Source organism: Thunnus thynnus, chromosome 1 (genome assembly GCF_963924715.1).
Source record: "Thunnus thynnus chromosome 1, fThuThy2.1, whole genome shotgun sequence".
NCBI classification, from domain to species: domain Eukaryota; kingdom Metazoa; phylum Chordata; class Actinopteri; order Scombriformes; family Scombridae; genus Thunnus; species Thunnus thynnus.
In genome coordinates this window covers 18,815,188-18,838,510 of record NC_089517.1, presented here as the reverse complement: position 1 = coordinate 18,838,510, position 23,323 = coordinate 18,815,188, and the positions used below count along the sequence as shown (strand labels likewise).

General features: G+C 39.7%; 1 protein-coding gene across 5 annotated transcripts; it reads left to right on the top strand.

The window, feature by feature from the left end:
• Positions 1–1,014: 1,014 nt before the first annotated feature.
• On the top strand, positions 1,015–22,663 carry scube2 (signal peptide, CUB domain, EGF-like 2). 5 transcript variants are annotated; one of them, XM_067588511.1, is made up of 23 exons: positions 1,015–2,575; positions 3,131–3,250; positions 3,626–3,751; positions 4,156–4,290; positions 5,179–5,304; positions 5,435–5,551; positions 6,784–6,873; positions 7,657–7,773; positions 7,874–7,996; positions 8,665–8,781; positions 8,938–9,060; positions 9,383–9,499; positions 10,678–10,767; positions 10,922–11,044; positions 11,767–11,934; positions 12,297–12,500; positions 17,383–17,553; positions 18,941–19,108; positions 19,634–19,795; positions 19,951–20,148; positions 20,527–20,679; positions 20,793–20,872; positions 21,373–22,663. In XM_067588511.1, the coding sequence occupies exons 1-23, from the start codon at positions 2,488–2,490 to the stop codon at positions 21,517–21,519; spliced, it is 3,063 nt and encodes a 1,020-aa protein (XP_067444612.1). In that variant the 5' UTR covers positions 1,015–2,487; the 3' UTR covers positions 21,520–22,663. The 5 variants fall into 5 exon arrangements, with proteins under 5 accessions (XP_067444612.1, XP_067444595.1, XP_067444604.1 ...); XM_067588494.1 differs by having other exon boundaries at positions 1,016–2,575; positions 12,294–12,500; XM_067588503.1 differs by having other exon boundaries at positions 1,018–2,575; positions 3,134–3,250; positions 12,294–12,500.
• Positions 22,664–23,323: the final 660 nt, after the last annotated feature.

The following is a 23,323-nucleotide window of genomic DNA, read 5'->3' as shown; positions in this document are numbered from 1 at the left end:
AAAGCATCCATTATTTCAGCAATAATTTTTACATTTTTTCAGTCACAATTCATTATTGTCTGAAGATATTACTAATGTATTTCATGTTAAAATAATGCTCAGATTGCACAGTTTTAGCCATGGTGCATACTGTCTCTCAAATTAATACCGCAATGACAACGGTTGGTTTAGTAAAAAGTATATTATTGTAAACCATCTCAAACTTCATGAACTGACAGGTAATGCTCTATTAAGTTGCTTAATATATAAACTTTATGCGGCAGGGTAGTTAAATGCTGAACATGTTTTATGATTCTTATTAAAAGGAGAATTGCTGCTCCCTTTTAAACTGGAAAATAAGCTTGTTTTTGTCCTTCGGGAGTTGCCATATTGTTTTTGCGAGGTACATTTTGGGATGTGAGATGTGCCTTAATGAATTACCTGATCTTTTCATTATGATGTTCATGTAATTTATATTTATTTATTACAAATCTCTTTTTTTAACTGAAATTTTGAGATAACTGGTGTAGAGCCTTTCAGAAAGTCTGTTTTTTTGTTTTTTTTTTTGTTTTGTGCACTTCTTTTGAACATGCAATGTAGATTTTTTAATGCTTCTTTTGTATACTGTACCACAAAGTAGAACTGTACTGTAATTAAAAAAAAAGAGAAGAAAGTGTCTTTGAAGTATTTATTCGGACCAGTAGATGGAGCACAAGAGCCACACAGGGGAAGGCTTTGAATCATCGCACTTTGAACACACTGCTGTGGTGAAGTTTACTTTTGGTTATTTGAGTTTTCCTCTTGCGTTTCATTAAATTGGTTTACAGGTGTTGAACTAAATTGTAACATTCTTAATCGTACTTTTCCACATATTACCCAAAAGTGGTATTTAAATGCTGGCTATCAAAATCTGTGACCCTCTATAGACTCACCATTTTTTCTCTACAGTTATTACTATCTATCTACTATGGAGGTACCGTTTTTGGTAACATCTATCTAAATACAATATGTGATAAACTATGGTTTTAAAAAAAACTATTTAGCGGCAATGTAGCTGAAATTCGTAATCTAGGTCACAGAATCTGATGGGTCACAATGTGGTATAACCCTACGTTACCGACAGAAACGAGACCTGCCGAGGACTCGCCAGGAAATACATCTTTTTACAGCCAGTTATGTTGGGAAGGTTTTTTTTTTTAAGCTTTTCGTGTTTAGTTAGCGTTATAGTTTGAAGGAAAAATAATGAAATAAAAATAATTTCTTTGAAACAGTAACAGAACACGAGCTACCCGGCGTTCGTCGTCTGTGTTTAATGTTAGATACGTTTTTTAGTTTTTAGTTCAGGATCTCTCACCGTAGTAGAATAATAAACTTCATATAACGGAGAGTTCCTACATTTTTAACGGCCATGTACCGTTAAAACCGACAAACGTGTGTTTCCTAGCAACCACGTTGTTTGACTGACTAACGTTATTTATGGTAGGTCGCTCGACACTTTAGATAAGTGTCGCTCGACAGAAATGACGTATTTTCGACAGAAAAAAGTGTCGCTCGATACTTTCCTTTCATGTTGCGCACCTTGGGCATTTTGTTATGTCGCGGACACCGTCATATTTTGTCGCGCAATTTGACTGGGTAGTGTTACTAACGTCGCCATGGAGACTGTAGCTTTCATTGATCTTCCTTATTCATATTTTAGTCTGTAAGGTAACTTTAGATAACTTGTAACGGTCTTCTTTAATTAGTCCCGGATGATGTAATGTAACTAAACAAGCCGGCTGCACGGGAGCGTGTGGTTACCATGGAGACGACCGAAACCTTTAGCCAAGGCATAAATTGAAAACGTCGTGCGACTCTTTAATTTCTGTTGAGCGACACTTAGTCCTATTAAAAGTGTCGAGCGACCTACCACAAATCAAATCTTTCAGGACTAACAGCTAGCTTTTGGTAGGTAGCTGAATTGGCTAACCAACCGTCACTGACGGAAATCACTTAGATTATATGGCTGTATTATATGTATGCGTTCTTTTTTATTTCATTAGTTTATCTTTCTAAGACAGACACCAAATGCCGTGTTTACAGACTTTTAAAGAACTAAAACAGGTCAAGTTATCGATACGTGAAAAGGAAGTGTGGTCATGGCTTTCAGAATAAAAGCCTCTTACGCGCATAGACATTGTTACGTGTTTTACGTAAAGTCTCGCTACTTCCGTTGCGTCACTGGCGATTACAATGACTTGACGCAGCTCTGCTTCAAAAAGCGGGTTTTTCACTTTCTCGTGCACGCGCTCTCTCAATCACACACACACACATACACACGTGCACGCACACGTACACACACACACACACACACACACACACACACACTATTACTCACTCCTTTCTCTTTTCAAAAGCCCCTTGTGAAGCAGATTGACAGGCTAGAATGAAAATGAGGCGGACGCTCGGTCACGACTTCAGTGCGTACGCGTCCTTTTGAGAAGACCTCTAAACTTGGATCATATCACCATGGGAGCTATTTGGGCTGCAAGGGACTTTTGTTTGTTTTTGCTCTTGTTAAATAGTCGCCAAAGCGCAGCGCTTCCAGAGATTCGAGGTGGGACTATAATGTGTGTGTATGTGTGTGTGTGTGTGTGTGTGTGTGTGTGTGTGTGTGTGTGTGTATGTGTGTGTGTGTGTGTGTGTGTGTGCATGTGTATGTGTGTTGTGTTTTCCAGCCGTGGAGACTTTACGCACGCTTTCAGGAGTGCGCTCTTGTTGTTTCCACTGCGATGACTTAAACATTTTCTTTTAGTTTTTAAATGTGTGGCTGTATAAAAAACTGATATTACCATTTCAGTACCATTGTTGCTGTAGGAACTGATGTGCTCCCTGTACGCATGAGTTTATAATACAAGTTTGTTTTGTCTGTAACTTATTCATTCAGTCTAAGATTAGTTTTCAATTTGCTTGTGGGCTGCTGTTATTATTAAGATAGTTTATGTTTTAGTCGGATTTTGTCAGTAAAATCCTAGTTGTCTTACCTGATGGTTTTAGCATACGCTTGTAAAATATGACAACGTTATCAAACGTTATTTTAAATAATACATATTAAATGTCATATTTGAAGCGTTTAAGCAGTCATAACCTATTAGACCTATATGGCTTCCAGCAGATCCTTGTGCCGAGGGAAGTGATGGCTGTCACATTGATGCTATTTGTCAGACTACCCAAGGCTCTTACAAGTGCACGTGTAAAGCAGGCTTTAAAGGAGATGGGAAACACTGTGAAGGTAATTGTGAACTCCTTTTTGTCGATCTGTTTGCTTTACATTCATATCTGGTTACCAAACACCAATATTTAATTGTCAAGCTGGGATCACTGAGTTTGGTTGTTTAGTCACATATTTTAATGCTGAGTGGCCTTTTGGATAGTTTTATGTCTGTAAAACAGACTGCATGTTTGTAATTGCCATATCATACTCTTTTTTTAATCTGTATGTATCAATTCTTAATACATATATTGGCACACAATTTGCTATGATACTGGTACCCATTTATTATATTTAAAATATACACTATATATCTTTCTATTGCACTCAAGTTCTCGTTCTTTAAACCTGTTTCTCAGTAGGTGAACATTGATTTATGTGGTGTTTACTTCTCAGATATAGATGAATGTGACTTGGAGTACAATGGTGGCTGCGTACACGAATGCAACAACATACCAGGCAATTATCGCTGCACTTGCTATGACGGATTCAATTTGGCACACGATGGACATAACTGTCTAGGTAAGATCAGTTTTACACCACTAAAGTAAACGCCTTTTTTGTGTGAGACAGAGAGCTTGAATCATCAAACCTGTTGGCAGAGTTAACACTTTGTGTTGGCTGCATGTGAAGTTTCTCACACTAACTCAGAGTTCTTTTCTTGAGCCCTCTCTTGTAAATTTGCAAAAATGTTGCCCAATATGCACAGTTCTGGTTTTGTTCATGCAATCATTTAAAAGACTGATAAATATTTGTTTGAAATTTGACTAGAAAAGCTTTATTTATACTTGCAATGTTTGTAAACACAGACAAAACTGCCTTATTTGATTTAAATAAGTGACAAGCTCAGTTTTGAATAAAAAAAAAAAACTCTTCATAGTAGCGTAAACACTATTCATTAATGAAATCAATGTGATATCCTGCAGATGTGGATGAATGCAAGTTCAACAATGGAGGGTGCCAACACACTTGTGTCAATACCATGGGCAGCTATGAGTGCCGCTGCAAAGAGGGCTTCTTCCTCAGCGACAACCAGCACACATGCATCCACCGCTCTGTGGGTGAGTGTACGACAGGCACACTTGTTCTGTAAACAGCAGCCGTGCCTGTATCTCCTAGCTTGACAGCACAGATGAGCGTGAAGTACAATTGAAGAGAGTTTTGTGGCAACTCCAACAGCATTAAATCGCTGTTTTAAAAGATCTGCAGTAAGTGAAATTTTCAACGGTGCCTTGTCCATTTTGAGTTTATTATTTGTAAATTATAGTTTATTTATCATGTGTGTGTTTTTGTGTATGCTTGTATGTGCTAATTCAGTCACGCCGTATGTAGCAAATTCTACAACATTCTCATACAAATCTAAGATTGACGGCACAATGAGGGCTGACAGCTTCAAGCTGGCTCCCGTCTCTGAGCTTTTATCTGCAGCAGCAACATGCTGTGGGAAAAGGATCTGTGTGTCCCGGAGAACAAAATAAGTTAATAACTGCAACACTCGGGTCTATGTGGTCTGTGTCACAGATTAGACTGAAGTGCCTTTGTTTTGTCTTCTTGACTGAACTGAACTAAAATGCAAGTGCTTTCCACTTCATCGGGTCTTGACAACCCTTTTAAATCCTGCGGGCTGATCCAGTCAGCTGTGACCCATCTATATAAATGGTGCTACATGTCTCTTTTTCTAGCTCAAAGCATTATTGAGGATGTGATAGACGCAAGGACTGTTTCTGTTGTTTTCAAGAGATGAGCTTTTAGACAACTTCTGCGATATTTCCTTTTCTTCCTAGAGGTGTTAGAAATAACACGGTGGTTGATGTTTTTGGATTGTGTAAAGCGTGAGAACAATCAGTGTCTTTGAGGTTGGCCAGACTAATCTCTCAGTATGAGTGCCTTTGTGTGTAGCCGGTCAGTCACTGTAGGAGAGCTTCATTGTGTACCTCTCTCTATCCCAGAGGGCCTCAACTGTATGAATAAGGAGCACGGCTGTGCCCACATCTGCAAAGAGACACCCAAGGGGGGCGTTGCCTGTGAGTGTCGTCCAGGGTTCGAGCTGGCCAGGAACCAGAGAGGCTGCATCTGTATGTGCTCAACGGCATGAAGCTAACTTTACACCACACACCTGCCTACACACACACACAAGCACACACAGATGGCTTCAAATGTTGCACTGACTGTTTGGCTCATAGTTGCATGTTGTTGACCCGGCAGTAACGTGTAACCACGGCAACGGGGGCTGCCAGCACACCTGCGAGGACACAGAGAATGGTCCCATATGCAAGTGTCACGTCAGGTACACCCTGCAACCTGACAGGAGGTCGTGTGTAGGTAAGGACACTGTTAGCTGCTCAACACCAGCAATGTAAAAACATGTAAAACATAATGCTGCTGTCAAACTTCTGTATGTAGTCTGTCAATTCTGTCTTCTCTAATATTCTCACATCCATTTTCAAAACTGTCCTTTAAAGTCACATCTTAATCCTGTGGAGGATGTGGCCATATTGTCTTAACCTCTTAAACCCCACTGACCTACCAGTAGGTCAGTCGTTGCACATCGTACTATGCTATATCTATAAAAACATTGCTAAAAGTCGCAGAATTTTATTTTAGATTCTAGGGGAGTTTCAAAAGTTTCCAAATAGACCAAATATGTCAGGATACATTTTGGGGAAATGTGTATAAAAATAATGTTGAAGACCACCAGAATATAAATAAATGGAAGGGTATCTTTGGTTTGAATGTTTCACTCAGTGTAAACATCCTATAACTTAAATTAAGAGCTGAAGCAAGCTGATACAGATTATACTGTACCTGAATTCTATCAGACAATGCAGAAGATTATGTTTTACAACCTTAAAGCTACTTAAGGGAAAACAAAAGGGGAAAACTGGATGTTAAAACTGGTTGTTAAAGTCATTTTTCAGTGTATCTTGTCAGCAATAATCTGACAGTGTTGGCTGGTTGTATTCATACATATATAAATAAAACTGGATGACAGAGGTGTGATTCTGTTTATGTTTTGGGTTCTTGTTTCTCAGAATGAATTATTCTTAAAATCAAAATAGAACAAAAACTTAAGTGCGTACTCCAGGGCCAGCAAACTTCGTTTCTTTAGTAAAGCAGCTGTTATCTTGATGAATGAATGAAAACACAGTAACTGGAAACATCTCTGTGTGTCAGTTCTTCTGTTATGCAGAGTACATTTTTCCTTACAATCGTTATGAAGGATAAGGATCAGCCTTCAGATATCAGGTAATATTGTTCTCTGCAGCACCAGCGTGTGTGAGGTCCAGGCGTATCACTGCAGGGTTGTCTCCAGATTCACTTTCCTGATGTGCTGCTGTTATCTGACAAACACCAAGCCACTACAAGTTGAATATCACAAGTGTAAACATGCATCTGGTTACTGAAAGGTGACCACCACAAACACCCAGAGGTGCTCAACTTAAGACGACTTCCTGAGAGTGAACAGGAAAGTCACAGCGCTTGTGTTATGTTGTAAATGTGGTGACTTTGTGTACCATTTTTTTATTGTATTTTTGATTTGTTTTGGGTCACAGAGCGAGATGAAGCCACCACCGAAGCCTCAGACCATAATGCCACATCCTTTACTGAGGTGGACAAACGGGTCAAACGGAGACTCTTAATGGGTGAGAAGTACATTCCTAAATTCATTTTCTTCCTGCGCCAGATAAACTGAAACCAAATGAGGCTAACAGCCCAATTTTGTGCTGTACGTGACCGCATGTTGAGCTGCCAGGAACCACTCAGGGGTGTTAACCAGGGGAGAGGAGTAATGTCTAGTAAACCAACGCATTCCTCAGTCTTTTGAGCAAACTGTGAAATGACTACGCGCTCGCTCTCTCGCCCCCAGCTTCCCCCCGGAAAAATATGCATTTGTGACAATGTGGTACATTTCACATTTTCCTTCCATTTGGGAAGGGTAGAGTGTGAATCTTTTCTTGTATAGTTAGTATTTATCAGTTGTGTGATTTTGGGTCACTCTATACATATAAATCTTTATATTTTCAGCACTTTACCAAGTACATGGCTAGAACATGAGCTCTGGGAGTCTGGTCTTGTGTTATAAATAATACATGTTGTTACAGTAAGCCAGTGTATGGTCTTATGTACAAGTTATCCTTCCAAACAGTCCTCATTTGTCTGTATCTACGAGCAATTATAAATGCTTAATAATATGAATTCTATATTTTTCACAGCTTCAAATGTTCCAAGAACTTAAACTAATAATGGAAAATGTCTATAATGTAGAGTAGTATTACATCATCTCTACAGTCCAGGTGTTTTGCAAGCTAGATGCTCAGAAATTCAATGTTCTGTTTTATACCGAGAATCCGGTATCCTGTGGAATAACGTCTTTCACATGAAGAAAGGTCTTTCATATACATTCACATTGTATGCTGTAATTTCAGAGACCTGTGCTGTGAACAATGGGGGGTGTGACTGCACTTGTAAAGACACATCCACAGGCGTGCGCTGCAGCTGCCCAATCGGCTTCACACTGCAGCCGGATGGAAAAACGTGCAAAGGTTAGACTGCTAAGTCCACTGAAAACCTCCAAGAGAGGAGCATGATTTGCGCATTTGTGTCTTGTTAAAGTGATGCTAGACTATCACCTCTTTCCCACAGATATCGACGAGTGTGAGCTTCATAACGGCGGTTGCGAACACTTCTGCAGGAACACCATTGGCAGCTTTGAGTGCAATTGCAGAAAAGGTTTCAAGCTGCTGACAGATGAACGTTCTTGTCAAGGTAGAAACAGCTTCTGACTGTTTTCCTCAAACTATGGACAGTCGACATAGATTTTGACAAAGTTGTGATGCATAAGACAGAGTGGCATGTCAGTAGGAGACATTTGGGACATCCATCGTTCCCATGTATATCATTTCTTGTGATTTTTTTTATTCCAAAGGGCCCAATCCATCATTTTTGATCATGTAAATTAAAGTATATTCACAAGTATAATTATAGAGTTTGACCTATGGATAGTATACATGCAAAAGTCAGGATTTTGTTTGTTTTTCAAGTGATTGGAATATAAGTTGGTTTTAATGTAGATTTAATCAAACCTTTTAAACATCATAAAACATTAAAGATCTGTCAATCAATGTGAGAGTGATTGCAGCTTCCATTCCTGTGTTTTGATATTTGGTAATGGATCAGGGTCTGTTCCTTCAATGATGCTGACCTGATGCAACTGCAATAAACTGTAAGGCGTCTCGCTGCCTTCTTTTTTACCTGTAATTACTTTCATAAGTTCATACTCTTTTCCTTAATGTAACACACACAACATTGCATTTCATTTAATGGGAGGATTCAGGATCAAATGTAAATGTGTGTCTGTGGGTGGGAAATCCCTCCTGATGAAGATTGCGACTGACTGCCCTGCTATTATGTCATCTGTGTGATTTTGATTACAGATATAGATGAGTGTTTTTTTGAGCGGACATGTGATCACACGTGTGTGAACTCTCCTGGTGGTTTTCAATGTCTGTGCAACAAAGGCTACACCATGTATGGACTGGCCCATTGCGGAGGTGAGACAAAGTTGGGTGGGGGGGGGGGCTACACATACAGTAACAACTCGAGGGTAACACATGAGAGATGTGTTACCAAAATGGGAACATGTCCATTGATGTTCTGGAAAAAACATAACCTGTAATTCTAATAATGATTTTCCTCTTTGGTCTCAGATATAAATGAATGCAGTGTGAACAACGGCGGTTGTGAGCAGGGTTGTGAGAACACCATGGGTGGATTTGAATGCTTTTGCCATCTTGGTTATAAGCTACACTGGAACAAAAAGGACTGTATTGGTAAGCCAGTGCCTCCTCTGTATGAGAGGCTGTCTCTTTGGAAATTGTGTGACGAAAACGTATATGACATTTCACATTTTGGACTAAAACCGGGGGGACAAAAACAGGAGATACTTTGAATTCTGTTCTCTTTTTCTCTTTAATTCTCTGTCACTTGGTTTTTCTTGTGCTTGAGAAAAATATTCAAAATTCTACAGTGTGGTTGTTGCTGTCAAGATGTTGAACTTGTTTGTTGTTGTTCTTACTGTGCCACCTCTTCCTCCCTGTTACAGTCAAAAGTTTTTCTTTTTTACCTTGGAGTTTTATTGTGGTTTCTATCTAGAGGCTGGGGGTTTACCACCTGCAAAACCCCCCTCTAAACCTACCTTGAACTGTAGTAAGCAGGAGGGAGGGGACCGCTGCTTCCTGACATGCCAGTCCCAAGTTCATTTCAGCAGTGGTGAGTTGCTTAAGCCAGATGTTCACATAGCAGGCTTTGGCTGTGCTGTACCTGCTGTGACGAGAAACTGTCCAATGAGCATATTTCTAACTAAAACTAACAAAACTACTGTTCATACAATAGCTCTTGCATAACATAAGTCACTGTCAGTTTTGTTACACTCCTGCCTATGTTGCTGCTCTTATTAATTATCAAACAGATGAAAGCATCATTATGTTCTCACTGTTCTGCTTTCATATGGTGCACTTCATCAGACCTGTAATGAAGTTTTCTTCATCCTTACAATATTTCAAACAGAAACATGCAGATTCTGCGGATAAAAAAAGCGCAGAAAAATGTCCGCGTCTATGTAATTAAACAACAATTTAGTCCTTAATGGCTACCCTTTGTGGCCTACTCAAAACTTCCTGCAGCTGTTTCACATTGACAGCTTTCATCATTCCTCCATTTACAGCACCTTTTATGTTGCTGCAGTTCTGAGGCAGCATAAAAGGCAACATCAAGTGCATAGTAATGATTAACATTTTGATGGTTAAACACCAAAATCTAATCATTCATTCAACATAGTCTAATAGCAGGCATGAAGTGAAGAGATGGAGGTGGAGCAGCTGTAGAAAGTGTTGAGTAAAGCACCAAGTTTAGCCACCAGTGCTAAATTTCTACTTGATAAAAGTTGGTGTACACTTAAATTTGGATATTGTTTGATGATTGTTTGCCAGCAGATAAGTTTGAAACATTGTAAAGGGTGAATAAACTACATTTGGGTCATTATGTTGGTTGAATAGTCAGAACAGTCACTTCTTCATTGCAACACGTCTGATCCAATCAGTTGACATGACATGATACACCTCAGTCAAGCACATCATTACATTTTGGTCATGAAAGCAAGCAAGACCTAAATTACAGGTTCCAGGGGACACAGCTATAACTGTGTTTAGGAAACACAGCTCGCCACAGTACTGAATGACGAGCAGAATTAAAACATGCTAATGGACACATAATTAGTCAGTAAGTCAACCTGCTCAAGGTCTAGTTGTGTGAATAGTCGTCAACATCCTTCTGCAGAGCAACGCTTCATGTTCCTACATGCTGCCTGTTTGCTCTCACCGACTTGGCTTTTGTGGCCCAAACTTTTGTCTGTGTTGGTCTCTGTGTCACGGCCTCTTGTGTGTTTTCAGGGACGGAGGATTCCTACACTGTGACCTGTGGAATGCCTTTGCCCTGCTTGGCTGACGCACAAAAGAACAACAGTGGCTCGCATTGCTTAGGCAAGTACAAAAGATCACAGATTTACATCAGCTTCTCTCTTTCCTCTCTGCCACACAAAACAGCAACTCAAGAACAACTCGCACTTTGATTGTTTTCCGTTGGTGTTTAAGTTGATCAAAATGATGAGATTTTTTTTGTTCCTCTGTCTTGCAGGTCCAGAAATGTCCAGTGTTCCACGCATTAAGACCACAGCCACTTTCAAGTCTGGCACTACAAAGTGCAACTTAAAACGGAGTCAAGACAGACTCAAGGAGAGCTTGAACTCAGCACGCTCAGGTACAGAGGTTGCCACACAACAAGCCTAACAATTCCTCAAAATACAAGACTTAGATTACAGATAGACAAAGATTAAAATTATAGTTCCTTCATGTCACTGGTTAGAAAACATTTTGGGTTTACCGAAAACTGCCAGCATCTCAAGCCACAATCTTGAGAAGATAAAGCAGACCTGAAGGCTCCTTCAAAGTAAACCAAAAAACCAAAGGCAAATGTGAAAGAAGTTTGTGGGGAAAGTGATGTGGTTTTCAGTGTCTTGAACGTCTCAGGGCAGCACTTTGTCTGGCAGTGACAGGGGAGGATGTAATTAGCCATAGCATGCTTTTCAGTTGGGTCTGACCTAGCCATCAATCAAATGAGTTTCCGATTGTAGGATTATTTTGCTTCTCCAGAGGGTTTCGGCATGGTCTTTTACATCCCTCACATCCACTGAAAGGGCACATAATTGTTTCAAATAAAGGAAATTGTCACAGTGACATCCCATTCTTTTCCATTTTCCAGTCTACATGCACAAAGATGATCATATTAACTGCGTACAAGGGCTGTTTTAAACAATCTGTGTATGGAGTGGCATTATTATCAACATTAAATTAGTTTATTGTTACTTTGCTGTTATGCTAGCTGTGATTTTCTTTAACAATTATGCGATTGTTTGTGTTGTATGTGTGTGTCTGCTGGATGTGATGTGGTCGTCGGGGGGTGGTTGTCTCCCATGTCCACAGATAGCAGGTTCCTCTTCACTGAAAATGTCCAATTCAGCTACGTGAGCCTCCGCTGCACCCCCTCCGGGCAGCGTCCGCGCAGCCGCCACGGCAGGAAAGCAGGAGAGGAGGACGGCTCCTCCATCACAGCTGAGTTTGAGCTGGATGTGAACCTAGAGGAGGTAACAGGTTGGTCTCTCTGTGCTTCCTGCCTGCCTGCCTGCCTGCAACCTCTGCTTCTTGTTCTCCCCCTATTTCTTTCGGCGCTTTCTGTCACTTAACAAACCAAACCGTTAAAGTATCTCCTGTTTTGACTTGGCGATGGTGGTGGTGGGCTCTAGTTTGGGGCACAGGGTTGAGGAGTTTTTGTTTTTTTAATTTGAATTCTTTACAAATGGTGGCCAAGATTGTTCTTTCCATGACTTGATGGTGCGTTTGTTTATGTGCATGCCTAGATCAGCATGTGAGCATCCAGACATGAATGTACTACAGGTGTACAAGATTATATTTTCTCTGGAGGCAGTTGTGGTATCTAGTGCTTCTCTCAGCAGAGAGCTGTGACCTGAATTGTGTGCGTCGACGGTCAGAGAAGAGGCTCAGGAAGACCATCAGGACCCTGAGGAAGTCCATCAACCGGGAACAGTTCCACCTCCACTTTGCCGGCTCCGACTACGAGCTCGCCAAGAGTCTGGGTCAGCCGGCAGAACTGCCAGGCCACTGTGTGGCGGGTCAGGTGCTGGTGGGCAGGAAGTGTGGTGAGTTTGGCTTTTGTATTTACCTGTTATCCAATGTAGAAACCATGATAAAGGTCAGGACATGCACCCTCCAGCCAGACATCACCTCTATTGGAAATGTTGATGTTTTTCATCTCTCAAGAGCACAGATCCAGACACTGTTGTCAAACAAAAAGGCAGCAATGGCTCTGACTAGGCCTATACACACAGTAGACTCATAGTCATGTCTTTAAGTAATTGAAATAATCCATGCCAGTGAGATATATTTAGACAAGCTGGTTTAATGATTGGATTTGGAGCAGGTGTTGGCCAGATGAGTGCCATATTTGGTTTGCAGACATGCTGTAATGAGCTAGTTGGAGGGGAGAGAGAGCTCACTTGGAAGAACAGAGAGACTTTTGTTGGCCCTCTAAGCTGTGAGATCTTCCAGCATCTCTCTGTGATAAGAGTGTAACATGAGGGCTGATGGCAGGTCCTGTGGTAGCTGTTGCCTCTCGTTTGAGTTTTATATACAACCTGCAATGGAGCAAATGTTCATTAAGTAAGACCGCACACTGTCAGTGTTACTGAGCTGAAGGCTGGCATGTGTTTTCTCTGGCTGTTGCAACTGTGCGCCCCTAGTTTCGGGCCTCACAGTAAGTTTGCTGCCTGCTACATGAAACTGGTGCCTTTCCTCTGTTGAAATGTCTAAATATTTGTTCAAATGGTATGCATTTTTGTTCGATATACGCACATGTCTACCACCAGTGTTGAAGATGTTGGAATCTGATGTAGGCCTAATCTCAAGATCTTAAGTAAACCTCACACAACTCTTCAAGTGTTTTTTGTTTTCCCCTTTTAAACCACCATCCTCCACTGAAGGATGGGGCTGATGGTGGTGTTATTCTTCCTCTCTAGGTTTGTTCATTTTTATTGGATACCAAAACAACTCAGTTACGCTGCAGTTTCCGAAGATGTTTGTTTAAAAATGTCTCAAAATCCATCTGCTTTGTGTTGCACATATCTCCCTGTATCACTATGTTTTTTCGGCCTCCACATTAACATTTAAGTTATTTCTGCTGTTAAGCTGAGCTGACATGATACAAACATAAACAGTCCCAGTTCACAATTTTTATCTCTCAGTGTTAAGTGTCTTGATTCCTTAACTCCCCCACTACACTTTCAGGTCAACATTAAGCAGTCTATTGGCCATGGCAGGGGTGTAGACATGTAATTTGGGAGAGGAGAGAGAGGGGTGGGGGGGGGGCTGAAAGGCATTCTTAAACTCCAGCTCTTTAAAGGAGCTATATTTTCCCCTCCTCCCCCATCTCCCGCCCTGGCTTAGCTCTGAGTGCAGTTTAGTCCTTTTCAGTTTGCCCACTCCATTGAAAACCCCATTTGAGTCTTGTTCTCACTGCCTCAGAGGGAGTGTATCCCTCCACGACAACGCAGCCTCCTATGCATTTGGAGAAATGTGCTTTCACTTCTGTGCACCCTTTTAAGCATTTCTACTCTCATTCTGTGATGCGTTCAGGTTACTGGTTGAATTTCTTTATATTCCTGGTCATTGATTCTGTTTAAATACCTGTTATGGATCATTTAGTTTATTAATTATGCAACTATTTTGTCATTCAGTTGTTGTTTTTGTAACTTTTTAGCTTAACATTGTCAGCATGTGACTGTGTGAACAAGTGTGAGCAGGTCAACAATTAAAAAGTTCCAGGGTTGCCTTGACTAGTGCGCGTCCACGCGTTCGCGTCTATTTGACCGTTGTAGTCAACTTGTTTGCATGTTTGTTTTAACATTGAAGATGTTTAGGAAGTGCTGTTGATTCAAGCTGGCAGTTTGAGTGCTGCGTCCCCCCTGCCCCCCAGCTGGGGCCACTTTGCATGACCCCCAGCCACTAAACTGCTAAAGAGAATTGACTTCAGCCACACCATGGGAATCAATTAGCATCAGCTGTTTGGGCCTCCGCTTGATGGGCGCAAGCAGCGATTGGGCCAAGCAGAATGGGGGGATTCAGAAACCTGACCCCTTTTATTGGGTTCAGCTCCTTACCACTGTGATACCGTAGTGTTTTCCTATGTCATCAAATAGGCAAAGACTGAGGACTTGAATAGAGGTGAAAGGTCTTTTAAACCTCTTTGGGGCCATCAATTCGAGGACTCTATAGAAGCGTTCTTTGCATTTGAAAGGCTTCAAGGTTTTTTTTTTCTTTCACTCTTACTCTCTCTCTTCTCTCACTGCTTCCCTCTGTCAAATAAAAGCTGTTAGAGGACAATGCTATGATGGCTCCTCATGGTCTTTCAGAATAAACAATAGGCTTCAAAAAATGAACTGCTCTTGAGAGAATTACATTTTCTTTCTTTAAAGGAAAATCTAACAATTTGCTGAGCCACGTATAATGGATCTACGTTAAAGCTTTTGTGTGTCAAGCTTTTAGAGATAGTGGTTTTCTACTACAGCTTAAAGGCTACAACCGAGGCACATTTTGGACTAAAGGCCCGGGGATTTCATTGATTTATTCTTGTGTGAGATCAGCCTCAGTTTTCAAGTCAAGTTCTTAAGACCATCAGACAGACGCAGTAATTCCCAAATTAATTACAGGCATCACTCTGAGTGGGAGGAACCAAAGCAAAACGGTGCTTTGGTCCCTTTAATCAAGCCTTTGCACTTTTGTGAGATAAGAGGGAAATGCTCTCTTTGATTAGCTTCTGTGTTTGCTTTTAAAAGAGGCGAGCGTGCTTATGGTGGTATTAAAAGTAATTCCCTGATGCACAGCCATGTTATATCAAGTACTGGGACGTGTCAGATGTAGGGCACAAAGGCAGCTGTGGAGAGAGGCTTGGTGCTCTTTTGTCTCAGTGTTTTTTTCATCGATGCATTAGTTTGGTTTGCAAAGGCATTTTAACAGCTCAGCGCTGTGGTTTTTTACATTTTGATGTGTCCCTGTCAGTTGTTTACTGTATGTGTATGAGTTTAGTGCATCGCATGAAATGTGAAACACATCATGCAGACCTCAAGGTCTCAGTTTGTGTTTTTGTTTATAGGATTACGCAACAGTTCTTTGGTCCAAAGAAAATATGATTCAGAGCTGATCCATAAAAAACACTTTAGAGTGACAGTGTTTAGTTACTGTAGTGATTACTCGTTGTAATGTAAAGTTATTTGTTTTAATTTTAAGTAAAAATTTGGCAGAAAACATGGTTATATTTTCAGTAATAACATTGTTGCAAATTAAAAGCTAAATGTCTCACCTTTGTTATCAATAAATATCCACTTGAAATTGAAAAAAGAAAACATATCCCAATCCTGATTCTTCTCTCTTTTTTTGGTAATTATTATTCCATACCATAATTTCCTAATTCATTGCTATCCTTTAAGACTGCTCCAGCTTGAATAAAACGTTTGCTTCCTATGTGGAAGTATTCCCTTTAGTTGGATTTGCAAATTTATGACAACTAAGGTCATGGGACTAAATCTAGCATGAGTAATGAGCAAAACTATTTCATTTTAGTATACAGCCCCACAACATTTAGTTACAAAAATCAGACAGTGCACCAATAAAATGGCAAAGAATTAGGATATAATTAAGAAACATACTCTTTAAGCTGTATGTCTATGAGGACCCTGTAGATTATTAACATGTCTTTTTCTCAATTTTCAATTTTCACAGTAAGAATACAACATTCATTACAGGCATCTTTAGCAATATTTATGACTACTTCTCTATCAGAGGTTGTATACTGATAACTTGATTTAGAAGTTCAAAGTATATATTTAACAATAATTACCGTAATTGCAAGTTATAGAAAGGTTTATGGGTACTTAATAACACATCAGTAAGCATGATGCGTTTTTTACGTTGCTGTTTATGAGTAGTTATCTATCCATCTTTCTGACATTTCTGTCATGTAGTCCCATATATTCAGAAAATACCATGGCCAATAGCATTTTGTGATCAGCTAAAATAGATCATAAAACAAAAGTATTTTTTTAGGCTGTACCCTATTGAGTCCACATAGTTGAACTGAACTGGGCTGTTATAGTTTCTACCTGCTTTGCTACAGTTTGCTGCACCTCTGTATGCTGTGATAAACTGCATCAAGGTCAATTATATTTTTAAAGTTGTCAGTCATGTTGTGTTCACCATCTGCCCACTGCCAGGGTCCATTTTTTCACTCTGAATAATATTATTAGACAAGTGAAAATCTCAAATCTATTAATAGACTGATAATTTTATCAGAATCAGTTTGAAAATTGATCAGAATCAGTTAATTGGATGATTAAAAGATGCTGAGCAGTTAAATCACTCTTCACTGTGTTTATCTTTTCCAAGTATCTACATGGTCCTGTTTGATTACACTTGAGAGGCAGCTGATGAAGTCTGGGTTACTTTTATGTTCTTGTCATGCAGTTGAAGTGCTGTATTTATAGTGTAAATCTACAGTGTGGTCAGGACTGTTTGATTATGTGTAGCCACAGGGCATACCGCTATTCATTTATGTCTGTATTTTACATTGTCTAGCTCCCCTCTCATGGTTTTTGTAGTAGAGCGCTACCTGACGCACCAGACACTGATCTGTCTGCTAAAGTGATGTAAATTACAAATAGAGACGCAACACTGAGTTTGTGTTTCTTAATTCTTTTTTTTCATTTTATGAGGAGAACGTTTTATTACACTGGCTTGAATTAACTACTTTCACAGCGTGTCTTTCTGAGAGAATAGTAGACACGTTTAGAGAACTCTCCGCAGCACAAAGACAAAACTATCACCTGTCAGAGATATGAGAAGCCACCACAAGCTTGGCGGCTCCTTGTAGAAACATTTCTGAAGTTCGGTTTGTGTGAGTCTTACTACAAGTGAGTAATTGCAGAAATAAACGTTCATCTATCCTGGTGTCATTCCCCACCTGTCTATTAGTGAGCTGCAGTGTTGGGACACACTACGACGGTGATCAGGGAAGGTGTGTTTTGTGCCCGGCGGGAACGTATCAGGACGAGGAGGGACAGATGTCTTGTGAGGTCTGTCCTGGACCTGAAGGAAGAGAAGTCTCCAAGGTGGTCGGGGCTCGAAACATGTCAGAGTGTGGAGGTAAAACACTGTTAAACAACCCACATAAATTATCCTGTGCTATCCAGATACAACAAACACAGAAATAATATTGACAGAACATTTTTCAAATGAAGTAGTTTGCCTTTATCTCTATGATTAGAGCAGAAATCAGACATTTTAATGATTTTCTTGACATTGTACTTACTAATATTTGAATTAAGACACAGCCTTAACTGCAAAATGTCATTTAAAATTACATTTTATCTGGTAAGTTTGGTGTTATTGCCAACAAATCCCATGAAAACTGACAATGAATTGATTCTACTAACAGGTTTTATGTGTAGCTAAAGTCTGTTATAGCTTATTTTTCTTTGCCATAGACCTCATTATAACACAACTATTTATTTTTTTTGAGTAATGTTTGCTAAAAACTGGAGTTTTTATTCTTATGTAGCCTTTTATAAACCTAAAACTTTTTATTTGTCACCCAATTTTAGAGGATAATGTCTTCAGTAGGAATGAAATGACTGAGTGCCACAGACAGGCTCTTGTTGTTGCTTTGGTCTTTTCAGGCAATTTGTTACAAAAGTTTAAAACATTGCCTTATCCTCTGAAGTAATCAGCGTCATAATATAAGAACAGAGCACATCTACAGTTCACCTACATTCACTGCCGACCAAAATCATATAATGAGGATGTACAAACAGATTCCATCAAAGATCTGAGAAAGGTTTTCTTTCATGCTTTGATATCGTAAGAGCTTGGAAATAAAAAAACAAACTTTGAAACTGCATAATCTAAAGGGAAATAAAATATAAAATCTAGAACAAATAAACACAGGGGAGGAACAGCAATAAAGCCACAGAAGGAAACAAAATGTAGATAAATGTTTAGTGAATATGAACAACACAGGAAGCGATGGTGCCTTGATAAAGATCTCTCCCTGCCAGATGTTCTGCTTTGTGTAAAGCCAAAGAAGCTTGAGCTTAGATGTTGAAGATGTATTTGAATTCAAAAGGTGAACTCCAGTTCTGAATAAAAGCTGAAGGAGCCATCATGTTTTGGTCTCCTCCGCTGCTGTTATCGCAGTCACTTTGTGGCTGAATCCCAGATCCCATCTCCCCTGACAGACTAAACAAGGAGAGCTATCAGCAGACTCCCAGTGGCACCCAGTTTGTATTAGTCATCCAGGGGATACAGAGTGTGAGAGGTGGTGCACTTGTAGATAAAACATGCTATAATTTTCTTTCTTTAGACTCCTGTCTTAATGGAAGGGAATGCATTTTCTGTTTTTCACATGCAACATAGATAAAAACTAATCTAACTTGTACAACTTGCTCCTAAAAGTTTGTAAGAGTGATTTTTTTGGCAGAAAACTTTTTGGCAATTTGAACCCTGACTCAACCAAATGCTTGTGTGTGTTCAGGTCAGTGTTCGCCAGGTCAGTACTCTCATGACGGCTTCATCCCCTGCCTGCCGTGTCCACTGGGAACATACCAGCCAGAAGTGGGACGCACCACCTGCTTCCCTTGCGGAGGAAACCTGGTCACCAAGCGCAGTGGCGCCACTACTTTTCAGGAGTGTGAGACCAAAGGTGTGGCAGTCATCTGTGTTATTGTTGTTGGCGGGTAAAACCCTCATAACTTTAGTGTTCTGTTTCTCAAGTTTCAACAAAATGGATGGATTAGATGGTCCTTTTGGAGCTAAGACTATTATGAAAACCTGTCAGACTTATTAGATAAGGACAGACTGTGGCTGTTGACAAAAGAAAATTTGATATTTTGTTAGCTTTTCAAGGTTTTCACCTGTCAACAACAGTGTTACAGTCTGTGGAACATTTTTTTGGCATTGACAGGAAGTTTGCTGCCCTCTGCAGCTGCTGTAGTTTTTGTACATTTTGGTGCTTGAGTCAGTTGAAAAAAATACACATACTACATGTTAGCCTGTTCTTGCTAGGTGGTTAAAGGTTACGCTGGAGGTTTTTGCTAGATACAATGCATTTTTAATTTAAAAACATTAAAATCAGCCTAACTGGAGATTCAAACTGTTCACCCAACAGTGACTGTTTGTTGGATTATATTGACTAACACCTCTCTATCACTGTCATTGTCTCCTGTAGTTCAGTGCTCTCCGGGACATTACTACAACACCAGTACACACCGCTGCATCCGCTGCCCCATGGGCACATATCAAGTAGAGTTTGGTCAGAACTACTGTGTCGCCTGCCCTGGAAATACCACCACTGATTTTGATGGCTCCACTAACATCATGCAGTGCAAAAGTATGTATTTCTGTACTACAGTGATGAATTTATGTGTTATTTATATTACTCATAGACAATGAAATACGGCAGCAGTTAGTGATTCAGTTCTGGATAATTTATATTGCTACATCAAGAACCAAAAGCCTGTTTGACACAGTTGTGTCTTTTCACAGACCGGCAGTGTGGCGGAGAGCTGGGAGATTTTACCGGCTACATAGAGTCCCCCAACTACCCAGGGAATTACCCTGCCAATATTGAATGCACCTGGACCATCAACCCTCCACCCAAACGCAGGATCCTCATTGTCGTTCCAGAAATCTTCCTGCCAATTGAGGACGAGTGTGGAGACTATTTAGTCATGAGAAAAAGCTGTGAGTCTGAGCTGTGTGTGTAATAGTCAGTGAAATCTGGACTCTGCATGTTTAATCATTTCTTTTAAAGTTAAGAGAAGAAGTTTCTCTTTTTGTCTTTTTTTTGTTTCTCGTCAAGGTTAAGTAGGTTAGGTAGGGATGTAGCAATCATGGTTAAGCTAAATCAAGTTAAATGTTAAATCAACACAATGCTCTTATAGAAGGGATGACAACAAGTGTGCGTACAAGCTGTGTGACCAAAACTGTATACAAATTTCTTAGGCACAACATGTTTGTGTGTATCAGAAGCTTATTTATGTTGTTAGGATTACTGCAGACTACTAGCATTATTGTTACAAGCTAGTTATGGAGGATGTCCTTTTAATTCTGATGTCACAGCGCTCTCCAACTCCGTGACGACCTACGAGACTTGTCAGACATACGAACGCCCCATCGCCTTCACCTCTCGCTCCAAGAGACTTTGGATACAGTTCAGGTCCAATGAGGGGAACAGTGGGAAAGGCTTCCAGGTCCCATATGTTACATATGATGGTAAGAAGAGATGTGATGCCTTGTCCTATGGATGTGATGCTACTGCTGTATATACGCAAATTTGGTTTAATTTGTCCCACTAATAAGCTGTTTATGGACTTTATTTGTTTCAGAGGACTACCAAGAGTTGATAGAAGACATAGTCAGAGATGGGCGATTATATGCTTCAGAGAATCATCAGGAAATTCTGAAGGTATGAAGTTTACACCTGTTCAACACAAATGTTTAACAAAGAGCATGATTTTTGCATTTTTTACCTTAACTTTTGGCCAGAGTTAGCCAGAAATGTCATAATTAATAATGAATCCAGCCGTTGGAACGTGTAGAAATGAAAAATCTGGCAGAAATGTTGCCCTGTATAAAAATGTTTCATATAAATTTAGTCACTATATCTGTGTTTTACTTGTCATTCTGTATCTATATTGAGCAGCACGTATTAATGGAAGTAGAAAAACATTGAATCAATATGTATTTAAATAGCAGAAATCAGTACTAAGTTGTGTTAAACATTGATTATTCAGATTAATAATACCCTCTACTCCTTTATGTGTGTTCCCGTGAGCAGTATGTGCTCACTGGATGTGGATCCAGTGAGCACGTACTGCCCTCTTGTGGAGACTTGTAGAAATACAGCCTGCTGCTCACGTTGGCTTTGTTTGTGCTTTCCATTAATATAATACATTTTCTCACCAGGACAAGAAGCTCATGAAGGCGTTGTTTGATGTGCTGGCTCACCCACAGAACTTCTTCAACTACACAGCACAAGAATCAAGAGAAATGTTCCCTAAATCCTTCATCCGCTTCCTGCGCTCCAAAGTCCTGAGATTCCTGCGTCCTTAGGATGCACCGGTTGCCACACAGTAGCTTAGATACTGGCCACAGTATCTGTTTTATCCACTCTCCAGTTTGAGAGTATTCTGTAGTTATCTGTTTTTACACGGACCGATACGAGAGTGGACCGCACACCTGATAAAACCGACCCCGAGGAGAAAGTAGTCAAAGAAGTGGACTTTTAACCGGAGCTTTAAGAGGGAGAAAAGTGGTGCAGAGCATCCTCAGATAGGCATCAGGATCTCTTCCCTTTGCCTGGAAATGTGTTTAATTAGAAGAATTGTAATGACTTTATAACCTCCTTTAAATTTTCAAGTCACCGTCTCAGGATGCAAATCCAAAGTGCTGGTCTGCCTCATTATGATTTTGTTTGCTGAAGAGTCTTCTGCATTTTCATCTAATGGTATTCATGTATTTGAATATTGCTAAATGCTGTACATTCTAACATTATGAGACTTTTGCTTGTAGCGTGGTGATGAGAAGCAAATACGGTAGCTAAACAAATATATACTGAATCTCAGTGATACTGTATATAGAGTGTGTATCTAGTTTTAACATAGGCTACTTTCACAAGTAGAGTTGAACTGACAGAAAAACTGCTAAATGAAAGAAATGATTATAGCACGAAATGTTTTCTAAGGAACATTAGCACTACTAAGAAAGTAGTGGGACCACAAAAGCAATTATTCTAATGAATGTTTTGTATATGATGTAAAAAGTTTTAGGTGAAAAACGCTACAATGTCTGGTAGCGACTACATGTTTGACAGTATAGAATTACTGCAGCTCCTGTTTCAGTGCTCGCAACTGTCCTGAAAAACCTTTTCAGATTCCAAAAATAATGGATTGTGGCTTTTTATGCATTCATGACACAACAACCGCTCCATCTAAATGACACCAGTGTGCATTAATTTCTTTTTTTTGTTTGTTTTTTTTAAATTGTGAACCAACAACCAAAGACAGCTGTTCACTCTGCTGAGAATTGAGGACAAAGGAATGATGTGTTTTTGAGTAACAGTGATATCAGAGGTCAGAATAAATGAAAAGTCTTGTAAAATAGAATTGAGCTATTCACCTGTCTTAGATGATACATGTATGTATATTTTTTATGGTTTTGTACATCTAATATGCTGTAAATAAAGATAGGAAACTTATTTTTGGATTGGATTTCACTTACATTCACACTTCAAACACTGACTGTCCAAAGTGACTCATTTCAGATGTATAGATCTCAAACACTTTGACTAATTTATGTGCATAATGCACAACACGCCACAAACTCTGACCTAAAGATTCACATTTGAAATATTTTGTTGTTATATAACTTAAAGTAACATTGCCATAAATATTGTACACCCTGCATTACAGATATGTATCTATTCTCCATCCTCTGTCTAATCTTGTGCTTTATACAGCGGTGGAAGACGAACCAATACAGTAATGTAAAAGTACTCCATTACAAGTAAAAGTCCTGCATTACAAACGCTACTTAAGTAAAAGTATTAGCAGCAAAATGTACTTAAAGTATTAAAGTACTAATTGACTGATATATTATTATATATTACATCATTAGATTATTAATACTGAAGCATCAGTGTGTAAGCAGTATGTTACTGTTGTAGCTGCTGGAGGTGGAGCTAGTTTCAACTACTTTATATACACTTAGCTTGTTTAGTCCAGTGGTTCCCAACCTAGGGGTCGGGCCCTTCTAAAGGGTCACCAGATAATCTGAGGGGTCATGAGATGATTAATGGGAGAGGAAAGAAGAAAAAACAAAAGTTCTGATACACAAATCTGTTTTGAGTTTTTGGGCT

What these genes read in the sequence shown, in the direction of transcription:
- scube2 (XM_067588494.1), top strand. Translation starts at nt 2,488, where the DNA reads ATGGGAGCTATTTGGGCTGCAAGGGACTTTTGTTTGTTTTTGCTCTTG. An exon ending in TGACAGGAGGTCGTGTGTAG is followed by an intron (nt 5,552 to 6,783) that starts GTAAGGACACTG and finishes TTTGGGTCACAG; the next exon opens with AGCGAGATGAAGCCACCACC. An exon ending in GAACAAAAAGGACTGTATTG is followed by an intron (nt 9,061 to 9,382) that starts GTAAGCCAGTGC and finishes GTTTCTATCTAG; the next exon opens with AGGCTGGGGGTTTACCACCT.